The sequence below is a fragment of the Petromyzon marinus genome, chromosome 65 (assembly GCF_048934315.1).
Source record: "Petromyzon marinus isolate PM22_M1 ecotype Great Lakes invasive population chromosome 65, UKy_Petmar_22M1.pri1.0, whole genome shotgun sequence".
Classification (NCBI taxonomy): Eukaryota; Metazoa; Chordata; class Hyperoartia; order Petromyzontiformes; family Petromyzontidae; genus Petromyzon; species Petromyzon marinus.
In genome coordinates this window covers 3,756,136-3,780,058 of record NC_133731.1, presented here as the reverse complement: position 1 = coordinate 3,780,058, position 23,923 = coordinate 3,756,136, and the positions used below count along the sequence as shown (strand labels likewise).

Sequence of the window (23,923 nt, the reverse complement as noted above, 5' to 3'; positions counted from 1 at the left end):
TGTGTGTCCTGTGTGTGTGTACTCCTGTGTGTGTCCTGTGTGTGTGTACTCCTGTGTGTGTGTGTCCTGTGTGTGTACTTCTGGGGGAGCGGTAGTGTAGCGGTTAGCGCTGCGCTGCGCTATGAACCCGGCAACCTGGGTTTGATTCCCGCTCATGGCCAACACCAGTGACGATTATCTGAACCGGTCATGGGCCTCCCCTAGGTCGACTCAGCCTCAAATGAGTACCTGGTGCAGTGTGTAAACATCGCCACTGGGGAGACAAAGGCGGTCGGGCGTGGTGCTGGCCACCCACCCCCTCGTGTACCGTTCCGGCCTTCATAGGTGCTCGCTAACAGCACTTGCCCCTACAAGCTATATGGGGGATCTTTGTGTACTCCTGTGTGTGTGTACTCCTGTGTGTGTATCCTGTGTGTGTACTCCTGTGCGTGTCGTCTTGTGCATGTACTCCTGTGTGTGTCCTGTGCGTGTCCCGTGTGTGTCCTCCCGTGCGCGTCCTGTACGTGCGTGCGAACCAGGTTAGACCCGAGTTGGAGTCCCGCTCGCGACCGATCACAGCAGCGAATATTTGAACTGGCCCTGGGCCTCCTCTAGGTCGACCGAGCACCTAAATGAGTATCCCGGTACGGTGTGTAGTAAACATCGCCACTGGGGGGAGACAAAGGCGGCCGGGCGTGGTGTTGGCCACCCACCCGCTCAAGTGCCGTGACGGCCTTCACAGCTGCTGCTACTCGCTAACAGCACTTGCCCCAACAGGCTATACTTTGGGGGATCTTTGCGTGTACCCGCGCTGTGACGGCCCTTGATAGCGCCAGCTGTGATTGGCTCCAGCGTGTGGCTGGACGCCAGCTGTGATTGGCTCCAGCGTGTGGCTGGACGCCAGCTGTGATTGGCTCCAGCGTGTGGCTGGGACGCCAGCTGTGATTGGCTCCAGCGTGTGGCTGGACGCCAGCTGTGATTGGCTCCAGCGTGTGGCTGGACGCCAGCTGTGATTGGCTCCAGCGTGTGGCTGGACGCCAGCTGTGATTGGCTCCAGCGTGTGGCTGGACGCCAGCTGTGATTGGCTCCAGCGTGTGGCTGGGCGCCAGCTGTGATTGGCTCCACCGTGTGGCTGGACGCCAGCTGGCGGCCACGGGTGACTATCAGCGCCTGACTGCGCCCTGTTTGGCCGGCGACAGGGCGTGCAGGCCTCCCTGGACCTCATCGAGGGCAGCATGACCGTCGCCACGACCCGCAAGACCTTCGACCCCTACATCATCATCAAGGCGCGCGACCTCATCAAGCTGCTCGCGCGCAGCGTGGCTTTCGAGCAGGTGAGACCCCGGGATAGCGGTACGGGGAAAACGCGAGTGCGTACGTCATGATGATAATTTCTATCGATGCAGTTGGTCAGTGATTACCCGGCGTGCGATTGTCCGGCGAAACCGGCTACCAAAGGCTGTTAACCAGTCCGGGCGAACGGCACCGTGTAGCGTGACGAGACAAAAATTAAATAAGCCAAGCTTGATCTCGGCGTTGAATATTATATACGGTGCATATGTGTAAAGCTCACGCCGATCGGTGGTGAGATATTTCGGAGTTCCAATTCATTCGAGGCCTCGAACGTGAGAGGAAGAATACTGATTTCAAGCTTTCGTGACTGCAGTAATTCATATTCTTGGTTCTTTCGGTAAAGTCACGTTTGAAGGGAAAAAAATAAAACAATGAAATATATATAAAACAATAAAAATTCTCTCGACGTTTCGACTGTAACGCAAACAGCCATCATCAGGTGTGAAAAACCAACGGCAAGAACACATTTGAAACATTTTTTTCTTGCCGTTGGTTTTCACACCTGATGATGACTGTTTGTGCTACAGTCGAAACGTCGTGATAATTTAATTGCTTTATATATATTTTATTATTTTATTGTTTCCCTTCAACGTGACTTTACCGAAAGAACCAAGAATATGAATCGGAAGAATACTCTTAAAGTCGAGTCTCTGTGCTTTCCAGGGAGCCAGTGCAGGGAGGAGGAGGAGAGTAGGAGTGATATGGTCACACCATTTAAATCGAGGTTTAAAAAACCCGCGCAGCTGAGTTTTTCCCACATATCGTAGTCTACCTAAAACACTCTGAGAAACGCCAGCAGTCGTAATAGCGCGGCGTTGACAAACGAGCACCTGGTGCGGTGTGTGTGTGTGTGTCAACATCGCCACTGGGGGGAGACAAAGGCGGTCGGGCGTGCTCCTAGGCCACCCCCACCTCCCGTCGCGAGTCGTGCCCGCCTTCAAGGTTGCCGCTCGCTTAACGGCACTGGCCCCAACAATCTACTGAGCCTACAACTGTGGGGCGGGTGTCTTTGTATGTTGCGTGCACGCACCATGTCAGGCCGCGCGCATTCTGCAGGACGACATCGCCTGTGACATCGTCAAGATCGGCTCGCTGGTGCGCAACCGCGACCGCTTCGTCAAGCGGCGCCAGCGTCTCATCGGCCCCAACGGCTCCACGCTCAAGGTGGGCCTCCCCCCCCCCCGCCCCCCCCTCCGGCACCCCCCGCCCCCCCCCCCCCCCCCCTCCCTCCAGCACCCTCAGCCCCCGCCCTCCCTGCCCGACCGATCTCGAGCGCTTCGAATCCGGCGCTCCCGAGCTGGATTCCCGCTCGCGGCCAACGTGGCCCACCGGCGACGGTTATCTGAACCAGTCGCCTGGGCCTTCGACTGGGGCCTCGAATGAGTACCTGGTGCGGTGTTTAAACGTCGCCACTGGGGAACCAAAGGGCATGATGCTGGCCACTCACTCGCCCAGCCCCCCCCCCCCCCCGCCCGCCTCGTGTATCATGCCGGCTGCTCGCGAACGGCACTTGCCCCAACAGTATGCTAAGGCTATGTGGGGGATCTTTGTCTTTGCGTGGCTGGCAGGCCCTGGAGCTGCTCACCAGTTGCTATATCATGGTGCAGGGCAACACCGTCTCTGCTCTCGGCTCCTACCGGGGACTCAAGGAGGTGAGTGTAGCGGAGTGTATAGTAGTCTAGTGTATAGTAGTATAGTCTAGTGTATAGTAGTCTAGTGTATAGTGTAGTGTATAGTAGTCTAGTGTGTAGTGTAGTGTATAGTAGTCTAGTGTATAGTGTAGTGTATAGTAGTCTAGTGTATAGTGTAGTGTATAGTAGTCTAGTGTGTTGTGTATAGCTTAGTGTATAGTTGTCTAGTGTATAGTGTAGTGTTTTGTAGTCTAGTGTACAGTGTAGTGTATAGTGTAGTGTATAGTAGTCTAGTGTAGTGTATAGCGTAGTGTATAGCGTTGTGTATAGTAGAATGTATAGTAGAATGTATAGTAGTCTAGTTAGTGTATAGTGTAGTGTATAGTAGTCTAGTGTAGTGTATAGTGTAGTCTATAGTGTAGTGTATAGTGTAGTGTATTGTAGTCTAGTGTACAGTGTAGTGTATAGCGTTGTGTATAGTAGTCTAGTGTATAGTGTAGTGTATAGTCGTGTAGTGTATAGTGTAGTGTATAGTATAATGTATAGTGTAGTGTATAGTCGTGAGGTGTGTAGTAGTCTAGTGTATAGTGTGTAGTGTATAGTAGTGTAGTGTATAGTAGTCTAGTGTGTAGTGTATAGTAGTGTATAGTAGTGTAGTGTATAGTAGTCTAGTGTATAGTGTGTAGTGTATAGTGTAGTATATAGTGTAGTGTATAGTGTAGTGTATAGCATAGTGTAAAGTAGTCTAGTGCATAGTGTAGTGTATAGTCGTGTAGTGTATAGTGTAGTATATAGTGTAGTCTATAGTGTAGATCTGTAGTGTAGTGTATAGTGTAGTATACTAGTACAGCACAACACAGGTTGTGTGTTGGAGAGTCAACCCACTGCAACATTGACAATTACAGTGTAGTGTATAGTGTAGTGTATAGTGTAGTGTATAGTGTAGTGTATAGCGTAGTGTATAGCGTAGTGTATAGCGTAGTGTATAGTGTAGTATACTAGTACAGCACCACACAGGTTGTGTGTTGGAGAGTCAACCCACTACAACATTGACAATTCGAGCGCCGTGCGACCTTTCACCAGGTAATCACAACGACCGGCCCCCCTGTCTCTGTGTCTCACTCCTGTCGCGCAAATGCGGAGTTTGTCGCGGAGCGTGGCGAGCCGAGCGACGGGGAACTCACCCGTTGTCGGGGCGGGGCTGTGGCGCTCTTTAAACTCCGCAGGTGCGCAAGGTGGTGACGGAGACCATGAAGAACGTTCATCCCATCTACAGCATAAAGGTAGCCCTCGGCACCCATCCCATCGGGGGGGTGGGTGGGGGGGGCTTCGGGGCAGCAGCACCCTCGCGTGTCGACGGCTCCGTTTGTGGCTACCGCGTGTGTGACCACGCGTGCCACTCTGTGTGTGTGTGTGTGACCGCGTGTGTGTGTGTGACCGCGTGTGTGTGTGTGTGACCGCGTGTGTGACTGCGAGTGACCCCCTGTGCCATTCCGTGTGTTATACCCCTTGCGTGCCGCTCTGTGTGTGACTGCGGGTGACCCCGCTTGCCACTCCCATGCGCCGCTCCTCGCGTGGCTGTGCGTGGCTGTGCGTGGCTGTGCGTGGATGTGCGTGCGTGCATGGCTGTGCGTGCGTGGCTGTGCGTGCGTGGCTGTGCGTGACTCTTGCTCCCCCCCCCCCCCCCCCCGTGACGCTTGCCCCCCCCCCCCCCCGTGACGCTTGCCCCCCCACCTCCCCGCCCACCCGACAGACGTTGATGATTAAGCGTGAGTTGGCCAAGGACCCGGAGCTGCGCAGCCAGAGCTGGGAGCGCTTCCTGCCCAAGTTCAAGCACAAGAACCTGTCCAAGCGCCGGACGCCACACAAGCTTCGGGACAAAAAGGAGTACACGCCCTTCCCTCCCGCACAGATCGAGAGCAAGGTGGGCCCCCCCCCCCCCGGCCGGTGGCCCCCCACACCCACCCCCACCCCCCGTGTCGCTCGTGCGTGGTCGCGTCGTGCCCCTTCTGTCGCGTACGTTGTGTGGTGTGTCACGTGTGTTGTGTGTGTCACGTGTGTTGTGTGTTGTGTTGTGTGGTGTGTCACGTGTGTTGTGTGGTGTGTCACGTGTGTTGTGTGTGTCACGTGTGTTGTGTGGTGTGTCACGTGTGTTGTGTGGTGTGTCACGTGTGTTGTGTGGCGTGTCACGTGTGTTGTGTGGTGTGTCACGTGTGTTGTGTGGTGTGTCACGTGTGTTGTGTGGTGTCACGTGTGTTGTGTGGTGTGTCACGTGTGTTGTGTGGTGTGTCACGTGTGTTATGTGGTGTGTCACGTGTGTTGTGTGGTGTGTCACGTGTGTTGTGTGGTGTCACGTGTGTTGTGTGGCGTGTCACGTGTGTTGTGTGGTGTGTCACGTGTGTTATGTGGTGTGTCACGTGTGTTGTGTGGTGTGTCACGTGTGTTGTGTGTGTCACGTGTGTTGTGTGGTGTGTCACGTGTGTTGTGTGGTGTGTCACGTGTGTTATGTGGTGTGTCACGTGTGTTGTGTGGTGTGTCACGTGTGTTGTGTGGTGTGTCACGTGTGTTATGTGGTGTGTCACGTGTGTTGTGTGGTGTGTCACGTGTGTTGTGTGGTGTGGCGTGTCACGTGTGTTGTGTGTGTCACGTGTGTTGTGTGTGTCACGTGTGTTGTGTGGTGTCACATGTGTCGTGTGTGTCACGTGTGTTGTGTGGTGTGTCACGTGTGTTGTGTGGTGTGGCGTGTTGTGTGGTGTCACGTGTGTTGTGTGTGTCACGTGTGTTGTGTGTGTCACGTGTGTGTTGTGTGTGTCACGTGTGTTGTGTGTGTCACGTGTGTTGTGTGTGTCATGTGTGTTGTGTGGTGTGGCGTGTCACGTGTGTTGTGTGTGTCACGTGTGTTGTGTGTGTCACGTGTGTTGTGTGGTGTGGCGTGTCACGTGTGGTGTGGCGTGTCACGTGTGTTGTGTGTGCCGTGTGTGTTGTGTGTGTCGTGTGTTGTGTGTTGTGTGTGTCACGTGTGTTGTGTGTGTCACGTGTGTTGTGTGGTGTGGCGTGTCACGTGTGTTATGTGTGTCACGTGTGTTGTGTGTGCCGTGTGTGTTGTGTGTGTCGTGTGTTGTGTGTCACGTGTGTTGTGTGTGTCACGTGTGTTGTGTGTGTCACGTGTGTTGTGTGTGTCACGTGTGTTGTGTGTCACGTGTGTTGTGTGTGTTGTGTGTGTCACGTGTGTTGTGTGTCGTGTGTGTTGTGTGTGTTGTGTGTGTCACGTGTGTTGTGTGTGTTGTGTGTGTTGTGTGTGTCACGTGTGTTGTGTGTGTTGTGTGTCTCGTGTGTCCCGCTTTGTGTTTCTGTGTCGCGCGTCGTGCGACGTTTTCACGCCTTTGGTACCCCCAGGTAGGGTACCCTGTGTTGTGTGTCTCGCTTGTCACGTGTGTCGCGTGTGTCGCGTGTGTCGCGTGTGTCACGTGTGTTGTGTGTGTCACGTGTGTTGCGTGTCGTGTGTGTCACGTGTGTCACGTGTGTCGCATGTCACGTGTGTCGCCTGTGTCACGTGTGTTGTGTGTGTCGCGTGTGTTGTGTGTCACGTGTGTTGTGTGTTGTGTGTCACGTGTGTTGTGTGCGTCGCGTGTCACGTGTGTTGTGTGTCACGTGTGTTGTGTGTGTCGCGTGTCACGTGTGTTGTGTGCGTCATGTGTGTTGTGTGTGTCGCGTGTCACGTGTGTTGTGTGTGTCGCGTGTCACGTGTGTTGTGTGTCACGTGTCACGTGTGTGTCGCGTGTCACGTGTGTTGTGTGTCACGTGTGTTGTGTGTCACGTGTCACGTGTGTTGTGTGTGTCACGTGTGTTGCGTGTCGTGTGTGTCACGTGTGTCACGTGTGTCGCATGTCACGTGTGTCGCCTGTGTCACGTGTGTTGTGTGTGTCGCGTGTGTTGTGTGTCACGTGTGTTGTGTGTTGTGTGTCACGTGTGTTGTGTGCGTCGCGTGTCACGTGTGTTGTGTGTCACGTGTGTTGTGTGTGTCGCGTGTCACGTGTGTTGTGTGCGTCATGTGTGTTGTGTGTGTCGCGTGTCACGTGTGTTGTGTGTGTCGCGTGTCACGTGTGTTGTGTGTCACGTGTCACGTGTGTGTCGCGTGTCACGTGTGTTGTGTGTCACGTGTGTTGTGTGTCACGTGTCACGTGTGTGTCGCGTGTCACGTGTGTTGTGTGTCACGTGTGTTGTGTGTCACGTGTCACGTGTGTGTCGCGTGTCACGTGTGTTGTGTGTGTCGCGTGTCACGTGTGTTGTGTGTGTCACGTGTGTTGTGTGTCACGTGTGTTGTGTGTTGTGTGTCATGTGTGTTGTGTGCGTCGCGTGTCACGTGTGTTGTGTGTCACGTGTGTTGTGTGTGTCGCGTGTGTCACGTGTGTTGTGTGTGTCACGTGTGTTGCGTGTCGCGTGTGTCACGTGTGTCACGTGTGTCGCATGTCACGTGTGTCGCCTGTGTCACGTGTGTTGTGTGTGTCACGTGTGTTGTGTGTCACGTGTGTTGTGTGTTGTGTGTCACGTGTGTTGTGTGCGTCGCGTGTCACGTGTGTTGTGTGTCACGTGTGTTGTGTGTGTCGCGTGTGTCACGTGTGTTGTGTGTCACGTGTGTTGTGTGTGTCGCGTGTGTTGTGCACTGTTTCGAGCTCGTGGTGTCCCATGTGGGACCGTGCGCTCTGTGTGGGCGCCACGGTGGCTAGGAGATGTTAACTCCTTCGCCTGGTATTCAGGGAGGTCGTGACTTCAATCTCGACCCTCGTGCTGCTGCTGCTGTACATCTCCTGTCTCTCCCCCCGTGGTCGTGCGGATTTCTGTCCGGGCCCTCCGGTTTTTCCCTCCGCATTTAGAATCAAGAGTATTTGGCCGCCGTAAACATCCACGCGGCGACAAGCCCCCCCCCCCCCCCCCGTCGTTGGGCTATCACTTACCTAGCAGTGTGTCACGTGCTGCGCGCATGTCCGCTGCCCGTGTCGCCCAGGTTGACCGTGAGCTGGCGAGTGGAGAGTACTTCCTTCAGGACGCCCAGCGACACAGGAAGAAGCTGGAGGAGCGAAAGGTAGGCACGTGGCCCCCTGACCCCGCAGCAGACGCAGCCAAACGTAGCGCTTCGCCACGCCGGTCGGTGGCAGCTGTCGCTGCTGCTGCTGCTGCTGTCGTTGTTGTCGTTGTTGTTCAACAGTAATAGCACGGTTGGCTGCTACGTACGGTGCGAAAGACGTGTTCACCGTACATACGCACGGTCTTGTCCCCCCTCCGCAACGCCGGGTGTTGGTTATAACGCGGCGAATGTATTATGGAACGCTTTTTTGGGGTTACCTTCGCAACGCGGTTCGCCAACTGGTTAACGCGGCGCGGCTCCGCCCGGCGAGCTGGGGACAAGCGGTCGTAACGGCCGCCCTCGACACCTCGAGGCGTTGGGGATGCTGCCTCCCCTCCCCTCCCTCCCCGCCTCCCCCCCGGACGCTTCCACCACGCGCCATACTCCCGTCTTTGTTCGGGCCTGCGTAGCGCATCTCGCGAGTTACCTCGGCCCGCGCCCTGTACACCCACCCCCATCCGGAAGGCGACAGCAACTCCCATCGCGTCACGGGAGAACCGACTGTCCCGTTGACGTCGCTACTGTTGCTGCCATTGTGCGTGCGAACGTGCCCCGCGCGCCTGCTCACGCGCCCGTCTCCCCCCCCCCCACCCCCCCCCGCCACCGCGCGTGACCCCCGCTCAGCTGCGGGAGCAAGAGGGGGAGGAGCGGCGTCAGCGGGAGCGGAACAAAGCGTTCATCCCCCCCGTGGAGAAGCCGCTGAAGAAGCCTGCGCCTGGTACGGAGTGGGCAAGGCGGGGCGGGATGGGTGGGGGAGCCCCATGTCTCTTCCTGCGTCTCTCACGAACCCTCGGTCTCTCTCTCTCTCGCTCACACTAACTCTGTGTGTCTCTCTCACTAACTCAGTGTGTGTCTCACTAACTCTGTGTGTGTCTCACTAACTCTCTGTGTCTCTCTCACTAACTCTGTGTGTCTCTCACTAACTCTGTGTGTCTCTCACTAACTCTGTGTGTCTCTCACTAACTCTGTGTGTCTCTCACTAACTCTGTGCGTCTCTCACTAACTCTGTGTGTCTCTCACTAACTCTGTGTGTCTCTCACTAACTCTGTGTGTCTCTCACTAACTCCGTGTGTCTCTCACTAACTCCGTGTGTCTCTCACTAACTCTGTGTGTCTCTCCCTCTCACTAACCCTGTGTGTCTCTCTGTGTGTCTCTCCCTCTCACTAACTCCGTGTGTCTCTCACTAACTCTGTGTGTCTCTCTCTCTCGCTCACACTAACTCTGTGTGTCTCTCACTAACTCCGTGTGTCTCTCTCACTAACTCCGTGTGTCTCTCTCACTAACTCTGTGTCTCTCTCACTAACCCTGTGTGTCTCTCACTAACTCTGTGTGTCTCTCACTAACTCTGTGTCTCTCTCACTAACTCTGTGTCTCTCTCACTAACTCTGTGTCTCTCTCACTAACTCTGTGTGTCTCTCACTAACTCTGTGTGTCTCTCACTAACTCTGTGTGTCTCTCACTAACTCCGTGTGTCTCTCACTAACTCTGTGTGTCTCACTAACTCTGTGTGTCTCTCACTAACTCTGTGTGTCTCTCACTAACTCTGTGTGTCTCTCACTAACTCCGTGTGTCTCTCACTAACTCCGTGTGTCTCTCACTAACTCTGTGTCTCTCTCACTAACTCTGTGTGTCTCTCACTAACTCCATGTGTCTCTCTGTGTGTCTCTCCCTCTCACTAACCCTGTGTGTCTCCGTGTCTCTCCCTGTGTCCCCGTGTCTCTCACTAACCCTGTATCCCCCTGTCTCTCTCACTAACTCTGTGTCTCACACTAACTCTTTCTCACTAACTCTGTGTGTCTCTCACTAACTCTGTGTGTCTCTCAATAACTCTGTGTGTCTCTTTCACTAACTCTGTGTGTCTCTCTCACTAACTCTGTGTGTCTCTCACTAACTCTGTATGTCTCTCTGTGTGTCTCTCCCTCTCACTAACCCTGTGTGTCTCCGTGTCTCTCCCTGTGTCCCCGTGTCTCTCACTAACCCTGTGTCTCCTGTACCCCCCTGTCTCTCTCACTAACTCTGTGTCTCTCACTAGCCCTCTGTCTCTCTCTCGCTCACTAACTCTTTGTGTCTCTCTCACTAACTCTGTGTGTCTCTCTCACTAACTCTGTGTGTCTCTCTCACTAACTCTGTGTCTCTCACTAACCCTGTGTCTCTCTCACTAACTCTGTGTGTCTCTCTCACTAACTCTGCGTGTCTCTCTCACTAACTCTGTGTGTCTCTTACTAACTCTGTGTGTCTCTTACTAACTCTGTGTGTCTCACTAACTCTGTGTGTCTCTCACTAACTCTGTGTGTCTCTCTCACTAACTCTGTGTCTCTCTCACTAACTCTGTGTCTCTCACTGTGTCTCTCACTAACTCTGTGTGTCTCTCTCACTGTGTCTCTCACTAACTCTGTGTGTGTCTCACTAACTCTGTGTGTCTCTCTCACTAACTCTGTGTCTCTCTCACTAACTCTGTGTCTCTCTCACTAACTCTGTGTGTCTCTCACTAACTCTGTGTCTCTCACTAACTCTGTGTGTCTCTCACTAACTCTGTGTGTCTCTCTCACTAACTCTGTGTGTCTCTCTCAGTAACTCTGTGTGTCTCTCTCACTAACTCTGTGTGTCTCTCTCACTAACTCTGCGTCTCTCTCACTAACTCTGTGTGTCTCTCACTAACTCTGTGTGTCTCTCACTAACTCTGTGTGTCTCTCACTAACTCTGTGTCTCTCACTAACTCTGTGTGTCTCACTAACTCTGTGTCTCTCACTAACTCTGTCTCTCTCACTAACTCTGTCTCTCTCACTAACTCTGTGTGTCTCTCTCACTAACTCTGTGTGTCTCTCACTAACTCCGTGTGTCTCTCTCACTAACTCTGTGTGTCTCTCTCACTAACTCTGTGTGTCTCTCACTAACTCTGTGTGTCTCTCACTAACTCTGTGTCTCTCACTAACTCTGTGTGTCTCACTAACTCTGTGTCTCTCACTAACTCTGTCTCTCTCACTAACTCTGTCTCTCTCACTAACTCTGTGTGTCTCTCACTAACTCTGTGTCTCTCACTAACTCTGTGTGTCTCTCACTAACTCTGTGTGTCTCTCTCACTAACTCTGTGTGTCTCTCTCAGTAACTCTGTGTGTCTCTCTCACTAACTCTGTGTGTCTCTCTCACTAACTCTGCGTCTCTCTCACTAACTCTGTGTGTCTCTCACTAACTCTGTGTGTCTCTCACTAACTCTGTGTGTCTCTCACTAACTCTGTGTCTCTCACTAACTCTGTGTGTCTCACTAACTCTGTGTCTCTCACTAACTCTGTCTCTCTCACTAACTCTGTCTCTCTCACTAACTCTGTGTGTCTCTCTCACTAATTCTGTGTGTCTCTCACTAACTCCGTGTGTCTCTCTCACTAACTCTGTGTGTCTCTCTCACTAACTCTGTGTGTCTCTCACTAACTCTGTGTGTCTCTCACTAACTCTGTGTCTCTCACTAACTCTGTGTGTCTCACTAACTCTGTGTCTCTCACTAACTCTGTCTCTCTCACTAACTCTGTCTCTCTCACTAACTCTGTGTGTCTCTCACTAACTCTGTGTGTCTCTCTCACTCACTCTGTGTGTCTCTCACTAACTCTGTGTGTCTCTCACTAACTCTGCGTGTCTCTCTCACTAACTCTGTGTGTCTCTCTCACTAACTGTGTGTCTCTCACTAACTCTGTGTCTCTCTCACTAACTCTGTGTGTCTCTCTCACTAACTCTGTGCGTCTCTCTCACTAACTCTGTGTGTCTCTCTCACTAACTCTGTGTGTCTCTCACTAACTCTGTGTGTCTCTCACTAACTCTGTGTCTCTCTCACTAACTCTGTGTCTCTCTCACTAACTCTGTGTCTCTCTCACTAACTCTGTGTCTCTCTCACTAACTCTGTGTGTCTCTCACTAACTCTGTGTGTCTCTCACTAACTCTGTGTGTCTCTCACTAACTCTGTGTGTCTCTCTCACTAACTCTGTGTGTCTCTCACTAACTCTGTCTCTCTCACTAACGCTGTGTGTCTCTCACTAACTCTGTGTCTCTCTCACTAACTCTGTGTGTCTCTCACTAACTCTGTGTGTCTCTCTCACTAACTCTGTGTGTCTCTCTCACTAACGCTGTGTGTCTCTCACTAACTCTGTCTCTCTCACTAACTCTGCGTTTCTCTCTCACTAACTCTGCGTGTCTCTCACTAACTCTGTTTGTCTCTCTCACTAACTCTGTGTCTCTCTCACTAACTCTGTGTGTGTCTCTCACTAACTCCGTGTGTCTCTCTCACTAACTCTGTGTGTCTCTCACTAACTCTGTGTGTCTCACTAACTCTGTGTGTCTCTCACTAACTCTGTGTTTCTCTCTCACTAACTCTGTGTCTCTCACTAACTCTGTGTGTCTCTCACTAACTCTGTGTGTCTCTCACTAACTCTGTGTGTCTCTCTCACTAACTCTGTGTCTCTCTCACTAACTCTGTGTCTCTCTCACTAACTCTTTGTCTCTCTCACTAACTCTGTGTGTCTCTCACTAACTCTGTGTGTCTCTCACTAACTCTGTGTGTCTCTCACTAACTCTGTGTGTCTCTCTCACTAACTCTGTGTGTGTCTCTCACTAACACTGTGTGTCTCTCTCACTAACTCTGTGTGTCTCTCACTAACTCTGTGTCTCTCTCACTAACGCTGTGTGTCTCTCACTAACTCTGTGTCTCTCTCACTAACTCTGTGTCTCTCTCACTAACTCTGTCTCTCTCACTAACTCTGTGTGTCTCTCTCACTAACTCTGTGTCTCTCTCACTAACTCTGTGTCTTTCTCACTAACTCTGTGTGTCTCTCTCACTAACTCTGTGTGTCTCTCACTAACTCTGTGTTTCTCTCTCACTAACTCTGTGTCTCTCACTAACTCTGTGTGTCTCTCACTAACTCTGTGTGTCTCTCACTAACTCTGTGTGTCTCTCACTAACTCTTTGTGTCTCTTACTAACTCTGTGTGTCTCACTAACTCTGTGTGTCTCTCACTAACTCTGTGTGTCTCTCACTAACTCTGTGTCTCTCTCACTAACTCTGTGTCTCGCTCACTAACTCCATGTGTCTCTCACTAACTCTGTGTGTCTGTCACTAACTCTGTGTGTCTCTTACTAACTCTGTGTGTCTCACTAACTCTGTGTGTCTCTCACTAACTCTGTGTGTCTCTCACTAACTCTGTGTGTCTCTCACTAACTCTGTGTGTCTCTCACTAACTCTGTGTGTCTCTCACTAACTCTGTGTCTCTCTCACTAACGCTGTGTGTCTCTCACTAACTCTGTGTCTCTCTCACTAACTCTGTGTCTCTCTCACTAACTCTGTGTCTCTCTCACTAACTCTGTGTGTCTCTCTCACTAACTCTGTGTGTCTCTCACTAACTCTGTCTCTCTCACTAACTCTGTGTCTCTCTCACTAACTCTGTGTCTTTCTCACTAACTCTGTGTGTCTCTCTCACTAACTCTGTGTGTCTCTCACTAACTCTGTGTGTCTCTCACTAACTCTGTGTGTCTCTCTCACTAACTCTGTGTGTCTCTCTCACTAACTCTGTGTGTCTCTCACTAACTCTGTGTCTCTCTCACTAACTCTGCGTGTCTCTCTCACTAACTCTGTGTGTCTCTCTCACTAACTCTGTGTGTCTCTCACTAACTCTTTGTGTCTCTCTCACTAACTCCGTGTGTCTCTCTCACTAACTCCGTGTGTCTCTCTCACTAACTCCGTGTGTCTCTCTCACTAACTCCGTGCGTCTCCCTCACTAACTCTGTGTGTCTCTCTCACTAACTCTGTGTCTCTCACTAACCCTGTTTCTCTCTCACTAACTCTGTGTGTCTCTCTCACTAACTCTGTGTGTCTTTCTCACTAACTCTGTGTGTCTCCCTCACTAACTCTGTGTCTCTCACTAACTCTGTGTGTCTCACTAACTCTGTGTCTCTCACTAACTCTGTCTCTCTCACTAACTCTGTGTGTCTCACTAACTCTGTGTGTCTCTCTCACTAACTCTGTGTCTCTCTCACTAACTCTGTGTCTCTCTCACTAACTCTGTGTGTCTCTCTCACTAACTCCGTGTGTCTCTCTCACTAACTCTGTGTCTCTCTCACTAACTCTGTGTCTCTCTCACTAACTCTGTGTGTCTCTCTCACTAACTCCGTGTGTCTCTCTCACTAACTCTGTGTCTCTCTCACTAACCCTGTGTGTCTCTCACTAACTCTGTGTGTCTCTCACTAACTCTGTGTCTCTCTCACTAACTCTGTGTCTCTCTCACTAACTCTGTGTCTCTCTCACTAACTCTGTGTGTCTCTCACTAACTCTGTGTGTCTCTCACTAACTCTGTGTGTCTCTCACTAACTCCGTGTGTCTCTCACTAACTCTGTGTGTCTCACTAACTCTGTGTGTCTCTCACTAACTCTGTGTGTCTCTCACTAACTCTGTGTGTCTCTCACTAACTCCGTGTGTCTCTCACTAACTCCGTGTGTCTCTCACTAACTCTGTGTCTCTCTCACTAACTCTGTGTGTCTCTCACTAACTCCATGTGTCTCTCTGTGTGTCTCTCCCTCTCACTAACCCTGTGTGTCTCCGTGTCTCTCCCTGTGTCCCCGTGTCTCTCACTAACCCTGTATCCCCCTGTCTCTCTCACTAACTCTGTGTCTCACACTAACTCTCTCTCACTAACTCTGTGTGTCTCTCACTAACTCTGTGTGTCTCTCAATAACTCTGTGTGTCTCTTTCACTAACTCTGTGTGTCTCTCTCACTAACTCTGTGTGTCTCTCACTAACTCTGTATGTCTCTCTGTGTGTCTCTCCCTCTCACTAACCCTGTGTGTCTCCGTGTCTCTCCCTGTGTCCCCGTGTCTCTCACTAACCCTGTGTCTCCTGTACCCCCCTGTCTCTCTCACTAACTCTGTGTCTCTCACTAGCCCTCTGTCTCTCTCTCGCTCACTAACTCTTTGTGTCTCTCTCACTAACTCTGTGTGTCTCTCTCACTAACTCTGTGTGTCTCTCTCACTAACTCTGTGTCTCTCACTAACCCTGTGTCTCTCTCACTAACTCTGTGTGTCTCTCTCACTAACTCTGCGTGTCTCTCTCACTAACTCTGTGTGTCTCTTACTAACTCTGTGTGTCTCTTACTAACTCTGTGTGTCTCACTAACTCTGTGTGTCTCTCACTAACTCTGTGTGTCTCTCTCACTAACTCTGTGTCTCTCTCACTAACTCTGTGTCTCTCACTGTGTCTCTCACTAACTCTGTGTGTCTCTCTCACTGTGTCTCTCACTAACTCTGTGTGTGTCTCACTAACTCTGTGTGTCTCTCTCACTAACTCTGTGTCTCTCTCACTAACTCTGTGTCTCTCTCACTAACTCTGTGTGTCTCTCACTAACTCTGTGTCTCTCACTAACTCTGTGTGTCTCTCACTAACTCTGTGTGTCTCTCTCACTAACTCTGTGTGTCTCTCTCAGTAACTCTGTGTGTCTCTCTCACTAACTCTGTGTGTCTCTCTCACTAACTCTGCGTCTCTCTCACTAACTCTGTGTGTCTCTCACTAACTCTGTGTGTCTCTCACTAACTCTGTGTGTCTCTCACTAACTCTGTGTCTCTCACTAACTCTGTGTGTCTCACTAACTCTGTGTCTCTCACTAACTCTGTCTCTCTCACTAACTCTGTCTCTCTCACTAACTCTGTGTGTCTCTCTCACTAACTCTGTGTGTCTCTCACTAACTCCGTGTGTCTCTCTCACTAACTCTGTGTGTCTCTCTCACTAACTCTGTGTGTCTCTCACTAACTCTGTGTGTCTCTCACTAACTCTGTGTCTCTCACTAACTCTGTGTGTCTCACTAACTCTGTGTCTCTCACTAACTCTGTCTCTCTCACTAACTCTGTCTCTCTCACTAACTCTGTGTGTCTCTCACTAACTCTGTGTCTCTCACTAACTCTGTGTGTCTCTCACTAACTCTGTGTGTCTCTCTCACTAACTCTGTGTGTCTCTCTCAGTAACTCTGTGTGTCTCTCTCACTAACTCTGTGTGTCTCTCTCACTAACTCTGCGTCTCTCTCACTAACTCTGTGTGTCTCTCACTAACTCTGTGTGTCTCTCACTAACTCTGTGTGTCTCTCACTAACTCTGTGTCTCTCACTAACTCTGTGTGTCTCACTAACTCTGTGTCTCTCACTAACTCTGTCTCTCTCACTAACTCTGTCTCTCTCACTAACTCTGTGTGTCTCTCTCACTAACTCTGTGTGTCTCTCACTAACTCCGTGTGTCTCTCTCACTAACTCTGTGTGTCTCTCTCACTAACTCTGTGTGTCTCTCACTAACTCTGTGTGTCTCTCACTAACTCTGTGTCTCTCACTAACTCTGTGTGTCTCACTAACTCTGTGTCTCTCACTAACTCTGTCTCTCTCACTAACTCTGTCTCTCTCACTAACTCTGTGTGTCTCTCACTAACTCTGTGTGTCTCTCTCACTCACTCTGTGTGTCTCTCACTAACTCTGTGTGTCTCTCACTAACTCTGCGTGTCTCTCTCACTAACTCTGTGTGTCTCTCTCACTAACTGTGTGTCTCTCACTAACTCTGTGTCTCTCTCACTAACTCTGTGTGTCTCTCTCACTAACTCTGTGCGTCTCTCTCACTAACTCTGTGTGTCTCTCTCACTAACTCTGTGTGTCTCTCACTAACTCTGTGTGTCTCTCACTAACTCTGTGTCTCTCTCACTAACTCTGTGTCTCTCTCACTAACTCTGTGTCTCTCTCACTAACTCTGTGTCTCTCTCACTAACTCTGTGTGTCTCTCACTAACTCTGTGTGTCTCTCACTAACTCTGTGTGTCTCTCACTAACTCTGTGTGTCTCTCTCACTAACTCTGTGTGTCTCTCACTAACTCTGTCTCTCTCACTAACGCTGTGTGTCTCTCACTAACTCTGTGTCTCTCTCACTAACTCTGTGTGTCTCTCACTAACTCTGTGTGTCTCTCTCACTAACTCTGTGTGTCTCTCTCACTAACGCTGTGTGTCTCTCACTAACTCTGTCTCTCTCACTAACTCTGCGTTTCTCTCTCACTAACTCTGCGTGTCTCTCACTAACTCTGTTTGTCTCTCTCACTAACTCTGTGTCTCTCTCACTAACTCTGTGTGTGTCTCTCACTAACTCCGTGTGTCTCTCTCACTAACTCTGTGTGTCTCTCACTAACTCTGTGTGTCTCACTAACTCTGTGTGTCTCTCACTAACTCTGTGTTTCTCTCTCACTAACTCTGTGTCTCTCACTAACTCTGTGTGTCTCTCACTAACTCTGTGTGTCTCTCACTAACTCTGTGTGTCTCTCTCACTAACTCTGTGTCTCTCTCACTAACTCTGTGTCTCTCTCACTAACTCTTTGTCTCTCTCACTAACTCTGTGTGTCTCTCACTAACTCTGTGTGTCTCTCACTAACTCTGTGTGTCTCTCACTAACTCTGTGTGTCTCTCTCACTAACTCTGTGTGTGTCTCTCACTAACACTGTGTGTCTCTCTCACTAACTCTGTGTGTCTCTCACTAACTCTGTGTCTCTCTCACTAACGCTGTGTGTCTCTCACTAACTCTGTGTCTCTCTCACTAACTCTGTGTCTCTCTCACTAACTCTGTCTCTCTCACTAACTCTGTGTGTCTCTCTCACTAACTCTGTGTCTCTCTCACTAACTCTGTGTCTTTCTCACTAACTCTGTGTGTCTCTCTCACTAACTCTGTGTGTCTCTCACTAACTCTGTGTTTCTCTCTCACTAACTCTGTGTCTCTCACTAACTCTGTGTGTCTCTCACTAACTCTGTGTGTCTCTCACTAACTCTGTGTGTCTCTCACTAACTCTTTGTGTCTCTTACTAACTCTGTGTGTCTCACTAACTCTGTGTGTCTCTCACTAACTCTGTGTGTCTCTCACTAACTCTGTGTCTCTCTCACTAACTCTGTGTCTCGCTCACTAACTCCATGTGTCTCTCACTAACTCTGTGTGTCTGTCACTAACTCTGTGTGTCTCTTACTAACTCTGTGTGTCTCACTAACTCTGTGTGTCTCTCACTAACTCTGTGTGTCTCTCACTAACTCTGTGTGTCTCTCACTAACTCTGTGTGTCTCTCACTAACTCTGTGTGTCTCTCACTAACTCTGTGTCTCTCTCACTAACGCTGTGTGTCTCTCACTAACTCTGTGTCTCTCTCACTAACTCTGTGTCTCTCTCACTAACTCTGTGTCTCTCTCACTAACTCTGTGTGTCTCTCTCACTAACTCTGTGTGTCTCTCACTAACTCTGTCTCTCTCACTAACTCTGTGTCTCTCTCACTAACTCTGTGTCTTTCTCACTAACTCTGTGTGTCTCTCTCACTAACTCTGTGTGTCTCTCACTAACTCTGTGTGTCTCTCACTAACTCTGTGTGTCTCTCTCACTAACTCTGTGTGTCTCTCTCACTAACTCTGTGTGTCTCTCACTAACTCTGTGTCTCTCTCACTAACTCTGCGTGTCTCTCTCACTAACTCTGTGTGTCTCTCTCACTAACTCTGTGTGTCTCTCACTAACTCTTTGTGTCTCTCTCACTAACTCCGTGTGTCTCTCTCACTAACTCCGTGTGTCTCTCTCACTAACTCCGTGTGTCTCTCTCACTAACTCCGTGCGTCTCCCTCACTAACTCTGTGTGTCTCTCTCACTAACTCTGTGTCTCTCACTAACCCTGTTTCTCTCTCACTAACTCTGTGTGTCTCTCTCACTAACTCTGTGTGTCTTTCTCACTAACTCTGTGTGTCTCCCTCACTAACTCTGTGTCTCTCACTAACTCTGTGTGTCTCACTAACTCTGTGTCTCTCACTAACTCTGTCTCTCTCACTAACTCTGTGTGTCTCACTAACTCTGTGTGTCTCTCTCACTAACTCTGTGTCTCTCTCACTAACTCTGTGTCTCTCTCACTAACTCTGTGTGTCTCTCTCACTAACTCTGTGTGTCTCTCACTAACTCTGTGTCTCTCTCACTAACTCTGTGTCTCTCTCACTAACTCTGTGTGTCTCTCACTAACTCTGTGTGTCTCTCACTAACTCTGTGTGTCTCTCACTAACTCTGTGTGTCTCTCTCACTAACTCTGTGTGTCTCTCTCACTAACTCTGTGTGTCTCTCACTAACTCTGTGTCTCTCTCACTAACTCTGTGTCTCTCTCACTAACTCTGTGTGTCTCTCTCACTAACTCTGTGTGTCTTTCTCACTAACTCTGTGTGTCTCCCTCACTAACTCTGTGTCTCTCACTAACTCTGTGTGTCTCACTAACTCTGTGTCTCTCACTAACTCTGTCTCTCTCACTAACTCTGTGTGTCTCACTAACTCTGTGTGTCTCTCTCACTAACTCTGTGTCTCTCTCACTAACTCTGTGTCTCTCTCACTAACTCTGTGTGTCTCTCTCACTAACTCTGTGTGTCTCTCACTAACTCTGTGTCTCTCTCACTAACTCTGTGTCTCTCTCACTAACTCTGTGTGTCTCTCACTAACTCTGTGTGTCTCTCACTAACTCTGTGTGTCTCTCACTAACTCTGTGTGTCTCTCTCACTAACTCTGTGTGTCTCTCTCACTAACTCTGTGTGTCTCTCACTAACTCTGTGTCTCTCTCACTAACTCTGCGTGTCTCTCTCACTAACTCTGCGTGTCTCTCTCACTAACTCTGTGTGTCTCTCTCACTAACTCTGTGTGTCTCCCTCACTAACTCCGTGCGTCTCTCTCACTAACTCGGTGCGTCTCCGTGTCTCTGCCGCTGACCCCCGCGTGCGGGTGCCCTCCGTCCTCTCAGCGCGCGCGGCCGAGCCCCTGGACGTGCTGGCGCTCAAGAGGAAGGTGGAGCGAGGCAAGAAGCGCAAGCTGGGGGCGCCGACCGAGCAGGAGCTGGTGCTCCGTCTCGAGAGCAGCACCTCCAAGGCGGACAAGGACAAGAGCAAGAAGAAGAACAAGAAGAAGAAGACCAAGTTCGAGAAGACGACGAAGGGCAACGCCGACGATGCCTCGTCGGAGCAGACGAAGGACGCTGGCCGTGCGAAGGGCGGCGCCGCCATCGACGCGAGGCCGGGGGCGGCGAGCGGTGCCGGCGAGGGCGGCAAGGCCTTCGCCTCCAAGGGCAAGGCCTTCGCCTCGAAGGGCAAGGCCTTCGCCTCCAAGGGCAAGGCCGTCGCTTCGAAGGGCAAGGCCTCTGCCCCGAAGTTTGCTGCCGCTGGCACCTCGAACGGCACCTCGAAGGGCACCTCGAAGGGCAAGGCCGGCGCCTCGAAGGGCAAGAAGAGGGCTTGATGGCCGAGACTGACGCGGCGGGGGAGGAGTTGGGGAGGGGGGTAGCTCGGGGGGAGTTATTGCGCAGTCGATCGTCACATGGTTGGGGATGGGCGGGAGGGAGGGGCGTCTATCCCATCGGACCCCTGTCAAGCCCGTCAGACCCCTGTCTAGCCCGTCAGACCCCTGTCTATCCCGTTGGACCCCGAACCACCGTTTTGTTAAACGAAATTTGTTGCTTTTCGCCGCCGTGTTCCCTCTCTCCTTTGTTCCGCTGCCGTCGGTCTTGTCCTGTCACGGGACGGGGGGGGCGGGGTTCATTATTCGGAGCTGTCGCAGGGGATCCGGCAGCAGCGGCGGCGGCGGCGGCAGCTGCATCACCGCCCACCGCCTGTGTCGGGAGAACGGCCAGGAGCTGCTTCTCCCGAGCGGCCCCGTCCCGTTGCCTCTCGATCCACACACACACACTCGGGTGGGTGGGGGGGCGGGGGAGGGGGGTGGGATTGCTCCTCCTAGCTCGCCCAGCGTACACGGAGGGGTTGTCTCCGTCACGTGGCAGCCCCAAAGAGAGCTGTGATTGGGTCTTTTTTTGTTGTCTTCGAAATCTTTGAAGATGGTCAATCGGGCCGCATTTATCGCGGTAAGCCAAGTTTAGCATTGGTGGGGGGGGGGGCGATGGCGGAGCCGGGGGGGGGGGTGGGTGGGGTGGGGTGACACGTGCCCCCCCCCCCCAATAATCCGATCGAAATTCCTAATTTAGATCGGATCATTTGGGTTTATTAGTAATAAATTGGCGACTGCCACTGTGTAGCAGATTATTACGTGCCAGGGACTCTACGAGATGACAGGACAATATTCTGAGTCCATAATTGGCAATAAGTAACGGCAAAGCGGTTATAAGTGACTCACAGAATTGTGCGCAGTTGCGTCTACAGAGTCCACGACTTCCCTGAAGGCATCGACACCTTCAGCGAGCGCGATGCCGATCACTAACAACGTGGTTCGAATTTGACCCTCGATCGATGGCTGCGTCATCGCCGCACACGCCTCGAGTAACAAGCAAGGGACAACTCCTTATTACTAACAACTCCTTACTAACAACTCCTTACTAACAACTCTATCATTTTTCATTGCTGGAGGGGTTGCCCCCCCTACCTGAAAATCCTGACTCTGCCTTGGGGGGGGGGGGGGGGGGGTTAGGGTTTGTGAAGTAATTGATGTGAGTGGGTTGGGACCATCAAATTCAATTGTACTTGACAGCTTGAGAATCAGAATATTTATACTGGAGGAATCAGATGAGCTATACAGTGAGGGAAAAAGTGAGTATTTGATCCCCTGCTGATTTTGTACGTTTGCCCACTGACAAATGATCAGTCTATAATGTTAATGGTAGGTTTATTTGAACAGTGAGAGATAGAATAACAACAAAATCCAGAAAAACGCATGTCAAAAATGTTATAAATTGATTTGCATTTTAATGAGGGAAATAAGTCTTTGACCCCTCTGCAAAAGATGACTTCGTACTTGGTGGCAAAACCCTTGTTGGCAATCACAGAGGTCAGACGTTTCTTGTAGTTGGCCACCAGGTTTGCACACATTTCAGGAGGGATTTTGTCCCACTCTTTGCAGATCTCCAAGTCATTAAGGTTTCGAGGCTGACGTTTGGCAACTCGAACCTTCAGCTCCCTCCACAGATTTTATATGGGATTAAGGTCTGGAGACTGGCTAGGCCACCCCAGGACCTTAATGTGCTTCTTCTTGAGCCACTCCTTTGTTGCCTTGGCCGTGTGTTTTGGGTAATTGTCATGCTGGAATACCCATCCACGACCCATTTTCAATGCCCTGGCTGAGGGAAGGAGGTTCTCACCCAAGATTTGATGGTACATGGCCCCGTCCATCGTCCCTTTGATGCGGTGAAGTTGTCCTGTCCCCTTAGCAGAAAAACACCCCCAAAGCATAATGTTTCCACCTCCATGTTTGACGGTGGGGATGGTGTTCTTGGGGTCATAGGCAGCATTCCTCTTCCAAACACGGCGAGTTGAGTTGATGCCAAAGAGCTCCATTTTGGTCTCATCTGACCACAACACTTTCACCCAGTTCTCTGAATCATTCAGATGTTCATTAGCAAACTTCAGACGGGCATGTATATGTGCTTTCTTGAGCAGGGGGACCTTGCGGGCGCTGCAGGATTTCAGTCCTTTACGGCGTAGTGTGTTACCAATTGTTTTCTTGGTGACTATGGTCCCAGCTGCCTTGAGATCATTGACAAGATCATCCCGTGTAGTTCTGGGCTGATTCCTCACCGTTCGCATGATCATTGCAACTCCACGAGGTGAGATCTTGGAGCCCCAGGCCGAGGGAGATTGACAATTATTTTGTGTTTCTTCCATTTGCGAATAATCGCACCAACTGTTGTCACCTTCTCACCAAGCTGCTTGGCAATGGTCTTGTAGCCCATTCCAGCCTTGTGTAGGTCTACAATCTTGTCTCTGACATCCTTGGAGAGCTCGTTGGTCTTGGCCATGGTGGAGAGTTTGGAATCTGATTGATTGCTTCTGTGGACAGGTGTCTTATATACAGGTAACAAGCTGAGATTAGGAGCACTCCCTTTAAGAGTGTGCTCCTAATCTCAGCTCATTGCCTGTATAAAAGACACCTGGGACCCAGAAATCTTTCTGATTGAGAGGGGGTCAAATACTTATTTCCCTCATTAAAATGCAAATCAATTTATAACATTTTTGACATTAGTTCTGGAATTTGTTGTTATTCTGTCTCACTGTTCAAATAAACCTACCATTAAAATTATAGACTGATCATTTCTTTGTCAGTGGGCAAACGTACAAAATCAGCAGGGGATCAAATACTTTTTTCCCTCGCTATAAAGGTCTTTTTGTTCAAAGATGTCCAGCAGTAGGGGCACGGGGTACGTACACCAAGCTCTTAAGGCTAATGGTTACTCCGACTATACAATCCGCAAAGCTATCACTCAAACCATGAAGAATGACCCTCTTGAGGAGCCTCTCAAAACTATCACTTTACCCTACATTGCGGGGATCACAAAAAAGATCTCCAAAATCTTGAATAAACACAAGATCCAGGTCCGTTTCAACACATTACATAAAATCCGTGATCTGGTTCCGTCTGTAAAAGATGTGATTCCGGACATACAGTACCCTGGCGTCTACAAACTAAGTTGCCTCTGTGGTAGTAGTTACATTGGAGAAACCAAACGCCATGTCTCGGACCACATCATGAACACAAAGCAGACCTTAAACACGGTAGGACCAACACCTCGGCCGTGGCAGATCATTGTTATAATTCAGTAGGCTCACGTGACATTGACTTCTCCAAGACAGAGGTTCTTTGTAAGCCATCTGGCTACCATGAGAGATTCGTTCATGAGGCTATCCACATATACAAGTACAGAGACAATTTCAACCGAGAAGATGGATTTCTGGCTTAGCAATCATTGGAAAGATTTGATAAACCATTTCAGGTCTTAATTGATTGTTCACGCTTACGGTGGCTTTCAGACAGCATACATTAATTTTTCGTCTTCCCCCTCTTTTTAGAACATAGATG

The 23,923-nt window shown here is 50.5% G+C and overlaps 1 protein-coding gene across 4 annotated transcripts in view; it reads left to right on the top strand.

Moving 5' to 3' along the window:
- KRR1 (KRR1 small subunit processome component) overlaps nt 1–23,146 on the top strand; it is a 28,074-nt gene extending 4,928 nt beyond the window's left edge. For all 4 annotated transcript variants that reach the window (XM_032978170.2, XM_032978171.2, XM_076054249.1 and 1 more), the window contains exons 3-10: nt 1,179–1,313; nt 2,371–2,496; nt 2,901–2,984; nt 4,190–4,246; nt 4,717–4,887; nt 7,969–8,046; nt 8,713–8,806; nt 19,872–23,146. In XM_032978170.2, coding sequence (XP_032834061.2) covers nt 1,179–1,313; nt 2,371–2,496; nt 2,901–2,984; nt 4,190–4,246; nt 4,717–4,887; nt 7,969–8,046; nt 8,713–8,806; nt 19,872–20,362 — 1,236 coding nt within the window. In that variant the 3' untranslated portion in view covers nt 20,363–23,146. The remainder of the gene's footprint in view (nt 1–1,178; nt 1,314–2,370; nt 2,497–2,900; nt 2,985–4,189; nt 4,247–4,716; nt 4,888–7,968; nt 8,047–8,712; nt 8,807–19,871) is intronic.
- Nucleotides 23,147–23,923: the final 777 nt, after the last annotated feature.